This window comes from Andrena cerasifolii, chromosome 1 (assembly GCF_050908995.1).
Source record: "Andrena cerasifolii isolate SP2316 chromosome 1, iyAndCera1_principal, whole genome shotgun sequence".
NCBI lineage: Eukaryota > Metazoa > Arthropoda > Insecta > Hymenoptera > Andrenidae > Andrena > Andrena cerasifolii.
Window position 1 is genome coordinate 14632387 of NC_135118.1, and position 13884 is coordinate 14646270.

Genomic DNA, 13884 nt, shown 5'->3' on the forward strand with positions numbered 1-13884 from the left:
TCCGCAACTTATTTATTAGAAATTTTCTTTTTTAATAAGTAGTTCGTATATCTTTTTTTCTTCCTTTCTTTTTCTAATAAAAGAATATCCATTAGTTCTCAGTCCATTAAAATTAAGGGGATTGTTACCTCTGCTGTCTGGTCTCATTCGCGTATGCTTATCCGACAACGTACGAGGGCAGACACTTGAAATTACCACCTTGATTTGCAAACTATTACCATGCCTTCTTCCAAATCTCCGATCAGTTCGGTCATTATGTTGTTCGGAACAGGGTCGCCCTTAAAGTTTGCGGGGCCCGGGGCGAAAGTCGATATTATTGAAAACGGATAACCTTACTCGTCTCTGTACTTTATGCGTCAATTGAGCTTGCCGAAACTATTCTACGAAAAATTGATACCTCGACAATACAACTCGATTCATTTAATTTTTACAAATCAAGTCCCTAAGCCCAGGGCCTGGAACAAGGGCCCCGCCTGCCCGGTGCTAAGGGCGGCTCTAGTTCGGAATCTCAAAAATGTTAAAAGCTTAAAATATTTTCTCCAGTCTTTAGTTTTGTCAGAATACTTTGCATCACCGATATGTCACATACCGAACGAGAAGTGTAACTATACACTCCCCGTTTGACAAATTTTTCTGGACATACTGCGTAGACAAATGAGGGTGATATTTTTAAGTGCCTCGTCCTGCGCAGTCAGATTTCAAATATACATAAACTTCGCTAGATATCATGTAATTCGAATGATACCGACGCATGAAATGATAAGCTCACTGGTTGTCAGACTTCAGAGTGGACAAAAACGAATCGAAATCGTATTCGTCGTCGTACTGCTGTTGTTCCCACAGTTCAGGAAGAATCTCCAGGACAGAACGGCTAACGCCTGGAACGCCAGTGATCTTCGACATAGCATCGTCCTGCGCATCCGACTTCCTCCCTTTTCCAGTGTCCAACGAAAACAAGTCCAACAGCTGCGAAAGAAAAGTTTATACGTAAAATTTCATCCAAAGTCAATGTATTCATTTCATAACTCGGATACAAAAACAGTTAGACGTTACCTGATCGGTGGCCATTGTTTCCAGAGACGCGTTCTCCGTTGAAATCACAGTATTCGCCGTGAGAAGCTTGAATTTTTGAAGTCCCATGATCTTCTCCTCCACTGTCGACCTTGTGATCAGCCTGTACACGTTGACAACCTTCTTCTGCCCTATGCGATGTGCTCGATCCATCGCTTGAAGATCCTTCATAGGGTTCCAGTCGTGCTCCACGAATATGACAGTGTCTGCGCCGGTTAAATTCAATCCGAGGCCACCGACCTGAGTCGTTAATAAAAGGACGTCTATCGACGGGTCGGCATTGAAACGCGCCACCACGGAATGCCTTTGCGTCGCTGGTACACTTCCATCCAGACGGAGGTACGTAACCGTTGGCAGATGGATGCGTAAGAGATCCTTCTCCACTATATCCAGCATTGCTTTCAATTGACAAAAGATTAAAGCTCGATGTTGGCTCACTAACTGCTGTTGCTGCGGCGGCTGATTATCTGGCGTGTTGCCGGTAGCCACGGAATTGCGATTTTGTTGCTGCTGCGGTTGTCCTATACCGCAGTCCAACAGCAACTGCTTCAGTGCCGGCAATTTAGCTCCGTGCTCTATTTCGGCTAACGTACCCTTCTGCTGTTTTATCGTGTTGCATACCTGCAAGCAATACCATGTACACTATCGAACTTACATCACGAATAAATAGTTTCAACGTAAATATCATTTCTATACCAACCGTCTGATACAATGGGTGTCGTGGATTCAGTACTAATTTAGGATGATTGCAAACGTTACGCAGATACCGTAGCGCCTCGAACACGTGGCCGCCTTGAGTGTCGGTCGAAGATGATGTACAGGACGTAGATAACAGAGTGGCAGAATGTCGAGTGCGAAAGTCTTCGTATAATGTACGCTGTAGGGGCGACAGGTCACAATAGTAGTCTTGTGTAATTTTAGGCGGCAAGTCTTGCAAGACGTCCTCTTTGTTCCGCCTCAGTAGAAATGGTAGGACCTGTCTCACGGAAATCGCACTATTAGGCACGGTTCATAACCACCTCTGTGGAAACTCGCGAGTAATCATGCGATTGTTTAAAGTGGAACGAAATGGTCACCTGTCTGTGCAGCGCTTCCATAGCCAAAGCGCCCGCCTCTTGCTCTTTTGGCCCGGCTTTCGGCTCCCTGCAAGCTAGGATAGGCCGCGAGTACTTCGCTGCGAATTGCTTCTCAGTCCCGAGGAAACCCGGCATAAGAAAGTCGAACAAGGACCACAGCTCGAGCACGTCGTTTTGCACGGGCGTTCCTGACAGTATGAGTCTGTGATTGGCGTGCAACCGTTTCGTCGCCTTCGCGCTCTTCGTCTTTCCATTCTTTATAACGTGGCCCTCGTCGAGGACACAGTAGTTCCATTGACGCGTTTCAAAGTAATCGATGTCCTTGCGTACTATGTCGTAACTGGCGACGACTAATCTATGGAAAGTGACCTTTGGCCGTAGTTTCTCGCGTTCGGGAGGTGTGCCGGCGTACTGCAACACCGACAGGTCTTTGGACTCGAAGAACTTCTCCGCTTCGTACACCCAGTGACCGGTTAGAGTTGGCGGACACACCACGAGGCTCGGCGGAGCGTGAGGATTACGATGATGATCCAATGCTAGTATGCACAGAGTCTGCAGCGTCTTTCCAAGACCCATGTCGTCGCATAGGACACCATGAAGTCGATAACGATTCAAGAAGTTGAGCCAGTTCAAGCCTTGGCGTTGATAAGAACGCAATTCTGCAGCTACGGGGATTGGTAGCTCTGTGTCTGGAATAGTCCGTGGATTTAGAAGCTGTTCTAAGAACCGTCGCTCTTGAGCTTTCTTCTCCCTGCAAATATTACAAGCTGCGTTGCACAGAAATTTAATGCAATTGGGCTAAGAGAAATATTCAAACATACACTAGATCTGGTGGATCAGCAATCGCACCAGGATCGAGGGGTAGAAGTTGCACGAGTGTAGCGAACGTGGCGCTGCAGGCTAATCTTACAGATTGATTTTGGTCGCTCATACGCCCAAGCAAAGGAACCATGAAGAGTACAGCGTAAGGGACGACGTTAACGCCTAAACTCTCGACGAGGCACGTCAATGCTTCGGCTGCGCCTTGTCTTATAGAATCTACTTCGCTCGGTGCTGTCACGGTCATCGAATATAATTTTTCTCCGCCGGTTGCTTCCAAAAGTGGTATTACACTACCTGTAACGTGTACTACTACCTGGAAAAATGGTTAAATGGTCTTAGATGCTGCAACTCTCTATCATCAAAACTGTTTCTGCAGCTAATCACTGAATCGACACGAAAGGAAATTGATTACAGATTTTACCGCGATAGAATATACTTGAAATAATACCTTTTCTGTATCCAACGCTGCTAACACGGCAATACATCTCGCCGCCATGTGTCTGACAGCTTTGTACGGATGAGCCAACAATTTACACAAACACGATAGACGTTCTAGAGCAGGAGGCAGTAAAGCTTTGTCAAGACTCGGTACCATAACTTCTAGAACTTGTAAACCAAAGATCAACTGATTCACTTCATCCTGAGTATTCTCGCGAGCAGTGATCTTTTCCTCTTCCCGCAATATGCTTGGTAATATTAATTCCCAGAGGTGTGGTAAACGAGTAGGTAATTGATCACCAAACAGAGTAGCTAGAAAAGGGAATAACGTGAAACATCTGCGTAAGTAAATTCAATTCTGCTGTACTATGACTGCTCCCTCTGTGCAAACCTATAGCGGTGAGTGCCGAAGTAGCTCCACGGCGACGAGTTCTAGCAGCTTTGGCTTCAGGTTCCTCGCAAGCAAGTAGTTCTTCCAGCGGGATTTCAGTTGTGGGTGGCCTGCCAGGCCCTCTTCCACCTCCAATCCCACTATTCGCCCCTCGATTATAAGCTATTCTTTCGGCGTGCTTCTGCCTGTTGCTTAAAGTAAGAATTCCGTCGAAAAACTCCGCATCCGTGTCGCCATTTATGCGAGGCGTAAATTCGATGTCCGAACATAGGAATGTACATAGATTGGTCGATATCTGTGGAATAAAGTTTTCATGAAATTACTGAAAACGGATATCGCAATAACGGATATTCCATTTCCTATTCAGACCTTTGCATTGGGAGAAGGTTTTCTATCTACACAGAGGTCAACTAGATAGGACAAATGCTTCGCGGCTAGCTTTTGCAGCTCTTCGTTCTCCTCGCGCTTAATAGCCTCCATCAATGGTTTCACCAATGGATTAAGAGGCTGCGGAGAATGAGGCAGGCAATGCAACATCGTGGCGGCACCACCCAGTGCCGCCATCGACATAACGTTGTACGAAAGTTGCTGGGCCGCTGTGTCAGCAGCGCCCACTTCCAACGCTTTTCGCCGTTCCTCTAAACTCTCTATCAACTTTGGTTTCAATTTAATCGTGCTCGGGCTACTCCCGACGTTTCCGCCCGGCCCGCCGACAACAGTCGCATTACCCATGGTACAAAGATCTGAAATCGGTTTCCCAGCAAGGGTTGCAATTTGATCGAGCGTCATTACTCCCGACGCATCTATTTCGATAGGAACAGGTAATTTATAATGTTTGAGAGTGGCAATGTAATCGCGACTGTCGTGTAGTAGCCGAGTGAAAGATGCTGCGATCTCATCATAGTATACGCATTCGTTTAAACACCCCAAGAGTTTGTCCCTTTTAAGCAAACACATCATTATTATAATTATACAGTTCACGTGTAAGACGAAAGGATCCATTCGATTGCGTACCTGAGGATGTCCGGTATCGCGGGTGGCTTCATGTCGTTCACCGTTGCCCAGTGCGACATTGTCAAGCCAGCGACGGTGCGCTGCAACGCGGACCGCGAGTTCAGATGCGCTAATAATACTTTAGCGTAACAGAGCGCGGGACTAGGTATGTCCGGTGTGTAGGTGACACCCGGTGCTGGTTGTACCACGTAATAGGACAGCAATCCTAGCATTCTCGCGGCTCTACAACGTGCCTGCACCACGTTCGATTTCCTTATGCTCTGTGCCACAGTCTCGATCCCGCCGATATAAACTTTCAGCTCAGAAATCGACTTTACGTTTCCTCCCGCGGCATTGTTCCCTCCGTTGTTGCTAGGGTCCAATTGCCCGTCACAAGTGCCGATCACTTGGTTACCCTTTGCCCCTTTATTAACCGTGCTCATTGCCATCAGTAGGTTCGGATTAAATGGCACGTGCTCCGGTTGCATGGCAAGGCACAGCCACGTGCTGACCAGAGGACACGCTGCGTGCAGCAACAGTTCGAGATCGCTCTGTACGACTAGATTCTCCCAAACACGCTCGGCTACGTCCTGTATGGCGGCCACATGCTCGATCAGTACGCGCTGGAAAACGTGACGGAGGGCTTCCTGTAACACGAGCCCGCCACCTTCGCCCCATCGCTCTTTCTTATTATCGTTATTAGCACCGTCATCCCCGGTCAACGTTTGTAACGTCTGCAAGGTGGCTTTGCGTACGCTCGAACTAGAGTGGCTAAGAAATGGCCATAGTCGTGGTAAAACCTAGGAGCACGTTGTTTCATATATTCGATGCGAATGATAAACACGAAACAGTGATTAAGTGGATTATCTGCCAGTCGTTACCTGGGACAATGGCTGAGGTGTGAGGCAAGCACGCGCCGTAGATAGTGAGAGTATAGCAGCTAGCAGTCCCATGAAACTATTACACGCTGCTGCTAGATCATCCTGCTCGCGCAGGAGTTCCCACAGACGAATCACAATGACTTCCAATTCCGATGGCTCCAATAATCGCGGCAGGGCAGACGCCACTGGTATGAGTGCGCTGGCTGCTGCAGCGCCCACGTCGTCGACGGGGTCAGAGAGACCTTTCATGGTGGCTGGAAAGACCCTAGGCAATATGTCATCCAATAGATCGTCCCGTACGGCAAGTAAATACTTGAGTGCAAGGAGTGCACCGTGTCTTGCCTCCCATTCGTCGTGTTCTAAAAGCTTTAGCATTACAGACAGTACTCCTATGATACCGTTATTCTTATTTCCATTATCCTTCTGAGTCGGCACCAGTAATAAGAGAGACCCTAGTGCCTGGGCACACGTTTCTCGCACAGGCGCGACAACTTGATCAGAAACAAAATCTCCGAATCGATCTAATCCCAGGACGCATAGTATTCGCAGAGCAGCGTCGATAATCCATTGATAGTGGCTCCCTTCCATTTCCTCTGCAGTCTGATCTCTTGATTTACCTGCACCTGTACCCAACGTCAATTGTAGTTATATTTCATTCTTCTCAGTAATTAGTAGCTTTATAATACTTTCTGCATACCTTTCCCATGAAGTTTTACAAGCTCCCGTAGAGCAGTTGCAGCCCCATGCCTTACTTCCCACTTTTGACTAAACAAGTCTTGGCAGAGATTTTCGGCAAATGATTCTAGAGGCCAGTCAATTACAGAATCTGGCCAACAACCGGTACTATCTGGTACTCCATTTGTTGATTCAGTCTGTGCATTGCAATTCAGGGACATCTCTGATGAGATTACTTCTTCCAATTTTATCTTTTTACTTAGTGACTCCCCTGTGCTGTTAATAGGAGATTGAACATTCGAGTTGTTATGATAGTCCTCGTTGCCGCGATGATCATCTGGTTCCCGTGAACGTTGCTTTGAGACTGATTGCCGTGCCTATATAGCAAAAATTAGTATATTAAGACTTCTCAGCATCTAGGAATATTTCCTGTTCACGATTCATTTATATTTAGAATTTTCTATCGCAATGAAAAAGTTATATGCATTACCTTACGCCTGGCTCTGTTCATTTCGCGTCTGCTGAGTCCACCGGGTTGCTTCAGAGTTTCACCGACAGACACCTTGGTCTGTGCATTTGACGTAGGCGGTATTACAACTGGTGTCAGATCTTCAGCAGTAAACAGCTCGGTAGTATCGACGCCCATCAGTCGTGGGTGAAGACCCAACTTGACAGCGAGAAGCTTTTCCTCTTGATTAGGTATCTGTTCTCCATCAGCGGCGATTAAATCGTATTCGCTGCCTTCTGATCCAGTGAGGTGCGAACTGCGCGCTAACACTTTCTCCATGTCAAAGTCATCCAAATTTAATCTGTTATTTGATACATGCTTCTTCGTCTCTCCGTCTTCTGTCAATTGAGAATATTTATAAACCACCGTTCGAATGTAACTGAAATAACATAAGGGCCATTCAGTTACCCCCGTGCGCCTCCTTTTTAATAGGCTGTGGATCCCAAGCAGGAACCTGAGCAAGTATGGCCTGCACAGCCTGTGCAGCTGAAACCCTTGTGTCCCATTGTGGAGACTTTAAGAGAGTAGAAACTCTCGCTAGCAAATGATGTAGATCGTGAGGGTGTAATCTCTGCGCCTCTCCTAGCTGCTGCGCAGCGGCTCTTTTAGTTACTGCATTCGTTCCTGTCTCCAGCAATATGAACAATCTGTCCAACCTATGGAAACCAATGATTTACGTTGTGTGTATGTAATTCTTTATTCACTTAATGCAATGCACCCTACCAAGGTGTCTTGTAACTGATGGTACAACTAGCGAATTGATGATTCTATATAAAACTATGACTTCGTAACATAGAATAGAACTGTTTAGTCCAAGTCTTTTTTAATCGACCTTACTGTAAATTATTTACGAGAATTTGTACCTCTCGAAAATTATTGAACACTCTGCCCTTTCTAATGCATAACTTGAAATACAATCTCTATAAGCGCCCAATACAAATATCATATCCATATACTCTCCATCTCTACATACATGAATGAAAACGTCTGTTTTCCTGTTCCCTTATAACTCAGGAACTAATAGATCCATTTCGATGCGGCTTTTTTTAACGAGTAGTACAATTCTTGGGGAAGGTTTTAGGCCTTTAATATCATCTCGATATCACTAAGTGGGACTGAGTAATAAGCGAAATAATGAAGCGGGGCAGATAAATCTTATTTTACACGGCGTCCACCATTCTGCGGTGCAAGAGATCTGTGTGACGGTTTCCTGCACAGTGGTGGTGTGGAGATGCTGGAGGATCACATCGTTTGTCTATGCATGTATATAAAAGAAGTCCTGACTGACTGACTAAGGAAGGATTTTTAGAAATTCAGTCCCCAAAGGGGTAAAATGTATTTTCTCGGATTTCTTAATATCTGTTAGATACGATTAGATATCAACCTGGTTTTTTAATTCGAAAGGTTACCCACATAAATGCCTAAAAACCAATTTCAGGATTTTCCCTAATCAACCCCTAAGGGGGTGGTGAGAAGGGGTTTAATGTGTTTTCATGGAGTCCTTAATGTCCCTTAGGCCCGAAGCGAAGCAGAGGTATATTTGCTAGTTACTGTATGTAACCATATCCATTAAACAATAGAATCATTTTTCTTTGAACTGTGTATTTTCAACTTTTCGGGTAGAATCATCAAATTTCCCATTATTAACACTGCGAAGGTACCAAGAGAATCTATATAGTTAACTGTTACTTTTTAAATTCCCTTCACTATCATGTAAAGTTCGAAACACAGTTACATGTTGTATAAGCATCCACATTTGCAAGTTTATTGAATCCTTTAAATACAAAATGGGAACTTTCTGCTTTCATATAAAATAGTGACGAAATATCGAGGAATTAATTTTCAATATGTTTCACATATAACTATTACAATGTCTTCCTCAAACAAATTACTGCTTACATACACGTCTATTGTAAACTAATAAATAAATACTATATTACTCAATATTTATTGTATATTTTCATGAAATGATCACAAGTTAATATTATGTTACTCCTCCTTTCTGATAAATGTTTAATACTCTTGCTACTGCAAGTGTCACATCTGTGCAAACGGTTATATTATTTATATATTACGCTTAAATTAGATAAATTTCAATGTTTTACCTTGATGTCATGTTTGCACGTGTTGATGATAAATGAATAGCTGTGAATACCTAAAACCAAAATAAAGGTGTATATATATGTATACCTGTCTATAGGTACTCGAAAATCAATAATATTGTTCAAACAGTGATGCATTTGTTTTAAAATGGTATCAATACTTTCGTAAATAGTTCAACAGAAGCATGCTTTGAAAATACTACATCACTAATCGTTAAATGTAGTTTTAATAAATTCGTCAGATTCACGAGCTGAGGCAGAAAAGTGCATTGTATTCTCCAGCTGTGCAAAAGAAAATGTGACAAAGGGTGTTGGGGGAGGGTTGACGTGTTATTTATTATTCACTTGACGAAAGGGAAGAATGGTACAGGTGGCAAAACAGAATTGTCAAGCTCGAGAACGAGAGTTCGCTGCAGTTAGGTCGACAAAGTGGAGATGATGGGTGACATCACGCGAGGACGCGTTTTCCAATCGGTCCAGGGGTTGGAGGATACGGTTAACGGGAAATTCGGGCGCAGCATGGTGTGCTTCGATTAAGGAGACGTCGACGGGGCCTGGTAATCACCGCGGTGTTACGTACAAATGCAATATGGACATTATAAATAAATAGCGATCGCGGTGCACCTAACATACCTGATTTTAAAATACAACGTATCGAATCGCTACGGTTCAGCTGACCCGCATAGCCGTTTCCCACTGCACGGATTCCTCGAAAATCACATTACGCTGCGTATTTCGATAAAGTCGACGGATAGACGGGCTATTTGTCAAATTTTTCGGAGAGGAACGCATGTTACAAGCATCAAATTTATACTGACAGCCATATTGCAGGGGAACCTGACTTTTGTCCCCCGATTTTGCCCCCATTGGCGGATTGCGCGCGTCTCGCCGATCGATCGACCAATCCACGCTGTCTTCGTGCGCCGATTGCATTAAATTGCGCACACTTCGTGCACAGGGCGAACTTATGCCGCGTACACACGCTTATCGAATGCATAGTTTGTTCCAGGATTAGTTTGCGTTGCACAATTTGGAAGCAACGATTGCCCCTGTATCGCACTCAATTATTCGTCTCCTCCACTATTTTGCACGATTGCTTCTTATCTCGACCTTCTGCGCGATTGAACCTGCCGGTGATATTTTTTGCGCGTGATTTTAAAAAATTCTATATTTAGAACAGACCTATGTGTTATTTAACTCTGATACTATATATCAGCGTGTTTTTATTCGTTTAATACTCGATCCTTAAATCTACAGTGCAAAATTTTTCGAGCTCTGCACTCGTGCCAATTTGTAAAAGGGTTTTAATTTTGTTCCGCGAGTACAAAGTTTTGCATTATTGGGCATTCCTTTGTAAACAAAATGTGTCTTCAATTTCGAAGTATTTAAAAGTGACATGACATAGGAAACTAATTAGTTTCGGGTTCTTATTTTTGAAGCGTTTTGGAATATACGAATTTTTATAGATACGTTTCATCGGGATCCGAGTATGGAACGTTATTAAACTTCGGCGGCAGATAATAATGTAGAATGGACATTTGAAATTCGCGCCATTATGGCATATTCCTGATTTCGTTTGAACAGTCTATTATGGTGCGACGCAATACTGTTAAGCGTTGAAATTATATTATTTCTGCAGTTAATCGCCTGGTAGTAAGTAGAATTATATATCACACGATTTAAATGTATTTGTCCCGTAATTTACAAGTAAATATATAATATAAAAACTTACGAAAATTGCGCATATCGCGGATGGAACACCTTCCGAAACATGTCTTCATACTGCTATAATTATACCGGCCGGCAAACCGTTTATAGCGGCAACAAAAATTCGTAATTTGACGAGCTATAGTAAGAAAATTTATCTTCCGATTTAATTTTGTAATGTAGAAATTCACGAAGAGCAAGGTTTTCGACTGCTAATAAGAGTATTTTAAGAAATTAGATTAACAGTGACAATTTCAAGGATATTTATTTAACTTTACAAGTGTTTAAGATTTCTTTCGTTAATTAACTAATACATTGCAGCAGTATTCTACATTGACTGAATGTATCTTCATTGATGATACAATGCTTTAATGATACTTGTAATTCCTGTGGCCTCCTAGAAAATTTAGACACCCAAGATTAGAATCTGGCACATTATCACATTTCAGTTAAAAGTTAATTTCGAAATTATAAACTTACTGATACGCAAGTAATTAAGCGCATAGAAAATTAGTGACGCTCCGACAGCAACTTGGAAGATCGAAGCTGCGCCTGCTCTTCTAGGCTGTACATATTTATGCTGCCAACGCCAGAAAGCTGTAACGCAATGATAATTTTACATTAAATTACTTAATAACACTCAGAATGCAACAGAAATGTTTTGTAATTAACCAAATCATATAACAACCATGCAATATGGTCGTCAAATAGAAACAGTTCAGAAGCTTCGAATATTAATTGCAACAGCATCGTTTTTAACCCTTTGCGAAGTGTTTAGTTTCGTCTTGTATGTCAAATTGCCGGGGAATAAAATAGGAATTACAAATTTTAAGCATCTCTTACTGGTGCACGTAAAAATACTTGATTCTGATAATCGCGTTAAATTGAGATCGACTTGGCGGCGGAATGGTTGTTATGCAATTTTGGATCCATAACATGGCCACTTAGAGAAAATATGTACCCCGCGAACACAGTCCCGCAATTTCACTGGGCCCTTTCCTGCGTCGTCCAATCCATGCAGGCAGTTCACCCAATTTCACCTCGCCGAACGGCGTGTCAGCTATAAATAATTGATTTCTTCTAATTAACGAGTTTCCGACGAAAAGGCTAGCGAGAAGATAGGACGGCGTAGCTCACGTTTTCCATAGTACCGGGCAGGATCGTAGGGACCGTGTTTCGCTGGATCGTACTCCAGCGGATAGTCGCCGATAGCCATTTTTCACGTGATAAAAGAACGACAGAGGAAAAAGGATGAGACTGTTAGCAAATAATCGAATCTCGGTGGGCACGTATATCAATGAACGAGCAGCCCCACTCGTAGATTACTTCGGGCACAAGGACACAGAATGCCCAATGGGGCGGAGAGAAATGTCCCTAGACGAGTCGATCACAGTGCCATAAAACGCAGCGGTTTTTCGTAGAATTAATAAAACGTGCATTGATAAGAAAGCTCGGTTGGTAACTATAAAATCTGAAAGACACATTGAGGGAGGTAATATTAATAATAACTATATTACTTTGCAGTTTAAATTTCGCGTTCATTGTGTTATAAATAATTGTGGTTCAATCAATTTCCTTCATTTAGACAAATTTATTTATTTTCTCAAACAGAATATGTATATGTATATATATATTTTTATTAGTTTTATTAGATATAATATGTTACTCGGGGTAACAAAAATTTATTTTCGAAAATATGTTTTATTAATTATTCGTTAAAACAGTCAGACGAATAATATCCTATACAGAAATGGAAATTATTTATTGCCGTTCAAAACATCTCGCTAAACATATGGAATTTCTGAAATCGCTAGAAAATCTTAAATGCTAATAACAAATTCATTCTTCTTATCCATTCAAATTATAGCGCGCTGTATCTATTTTACTATACTACGAGCTTCAAAATTCTAATAACGGTGAAGGAAGGGGGGAATTTAATGGCTATTTATTTCCCTTTTAACGATACAGTACTAACCGAATTCTACTTATCTAATTTCCTAGCACTACGCGCGCTAATACTAGAAACAGTGGCGGATTCAGAACAGGGGGTGGGGGCGTGCGCCCCTCCCTCAAGGGAAAAATACTTATTTTAATTTGCAAAATACGTATTTTAACTAAGCAATATGAGAGAAAATATGATAGATCGATACGATGAGTTGATTTACAAACAGATTTCGTGCCCAGTAGATCGTATTTTATTGCAACGTGACCTATTGAACTCAGAGCACTGGTGCGAGTTAAATGGCTTGATACTGAACTGCGCAAATGTTATTTTATGCGTTTTTCGCGAAGTACATCATCGGTTGATGTTGAATACCAGCTCGGTAACGTTGTTCTCTCACAAATTTCTGAGATTCGTGACCTGGGAGTCCACTGCACTTCGCGTTTAAATTTTTCTCCGCACTGCCAACAGATAGGGGTGCGCATAAAAATCTAGGGTTTATTAAACGATGCACAATTGACTTTACTAATCCCCGAACTTTTAAATTATTATACTGCGCCCTAGTCAGACCTCACTTAGAATATGCGTCCGTTATTTGGTCGCCCTACCAATCGAAATATAAACAACTCATTGGGAGGGTGCAGCACTGTTTCCTCAGGTTTGCTGCACGCAGGCTAGGCCAAAGCATGGCAGTTACTGACCACGACTATATCCCAATCCTTAATCGTTCGAACCTACGATCCCTTGAGTTTAGGAGAGCTGAGGCCGACTTGCTTTTCCTTTTTAAGGATGATTAACAGCCGTATTAATTGCCCTCAACTCCTTGAGTTGATTAACTTCTATGCTTCTGTGAGATCGTTTAGATTCACAGGTACTTTTCTTCCCCAGCAGTATATTTCCTCATTGATCAACTCGGACCCTGTAAACCGCATATGCAGTGTGGCTAATACATATTGTGAAAGCATGGACTTATTTGATGTTAACATAAGCAGCTTTAGAAACTCGGTTCATAGTAACTTGCATGATTTGTGATTTGTCCGTCTTAACCGTAATACCAATCGTGTACACTAATGGGGACCCTTCCTCGTTTATCAATAAATAAATAAATAGCAACAAAGAAAAACACTTTTTCATTTAGCAGGAAAATATTACCGGCAAAGGTCCCTGGTTTATTTCTCAGACCTACACCCCCTCCTCAAGAAAATTTTGGATTCGCCTCTGCGCCTCCCCCTCTAAATCCCAAATCCGCCCCTGACTAGAAATAATAATTATCGTACT

General features: G+C 42.7%; 2 protein-coding genes and 1 long non-coding RNA gene across 3 annotated transcripts in view; all 3 read right to left on the reverse strand.

Moving 5' to 3' along the window:
- LOC143377062 (uncharacterized) overlaps positions 1–13884 on the reverse strand; it is a 48394-nt gene that overhangs the window by 4430 nt on the left and 30080 nt on the right. The window lies entirely within an intron of this gene.
- Hel89b (histone acetyltransferase 1) lies at positions 23–9739 on the reverse strand. The gene is made up of 15 exons (XM_076825354.1): positions 9591–9739; positions 8961–9010; positions 7264–7511; positions 6838–7193; positions 6370–6724; positions 5673–6295; positions 4813–5591; positions 4168–4738; positions 3799–4093; positions 3418–3719; positions 2969–3282; positions 2148–2898; positions 1772–2047; positions 1054–1692; positions 23–966 (listed from the first exon to the last, which is right to left on the reverse strand). Exons 2-15 carry the CDS (start codon positions 8969–8971, stop codon positions 766–768), a joined length of 5721 nt encoding a protein of 1906 aa, XP_076681469.1. The 5' UTR covers positions 8972–9010; positions 9591–9739; the 3' UTR covers positions 23–765.
- Positions 10911–12016, reverse strand: Atpsynf (ATP synthase, subunit F). The gene is made up of 4 exons (XM_076830086.1): positions 11802–12016; positions 11626–11724; positions 11145–11261; positions 10911–11061 (listed from the first exon to the last, which is right to left on the reverse strand). The coding sequence occupies exons 1-4, from the start codon at positions 11878–11880 to the stop codon at positions 11033–11035; spliced, it is 324 nt and encodes a 107-aa protein (XP_076686201.1). The 5' UTR covers positions 11881–12016; the 3' UTR covers positions 10911–11032.

Excerpts from the sequence above, each read along its gene's own strand:
- Hel89b (XM_076825354.1), bottom strand. Across the intron at positions 6,296-6,369 it reads TGTAAAACTTCATGGGAAAG|GTGCAGGTAAATCAAGAGAT; the intron begins GTATGCAGAAAG and ends CGTTGGGTACAG. Across the intron at positions 4,739-4,812 it reads GCGATACCGGACATCCTCAG|GGACAAACTCTTGGGGTGTT; the intron begins GTACGCAATCGA and ends TTTGCTTAAAAG.
- Atpsynf (XM_076830086.1), bottom strand. The coding sequence starts at position 11,880 with ATGGCTATCGGCGACTATCCGCTGGAGTACGATCCAGCGAAACACGGT. Across the intron at positions 11,262-11,625 it reads TGCGGGACTGTGTTCGCGGG|CTTTCTGGCGTTGGCAGCAT; the intron begins GTACATATTTTC and ends ATTGCGTTACAG. Across the intron at positions 11,062-11,144 it reads GCTTAATTACTTGCGTATCA|GAGGCCACAGGAATTACAAG; the intron begins GTAAGTTTATAA and ends TAAATTTTCTAG.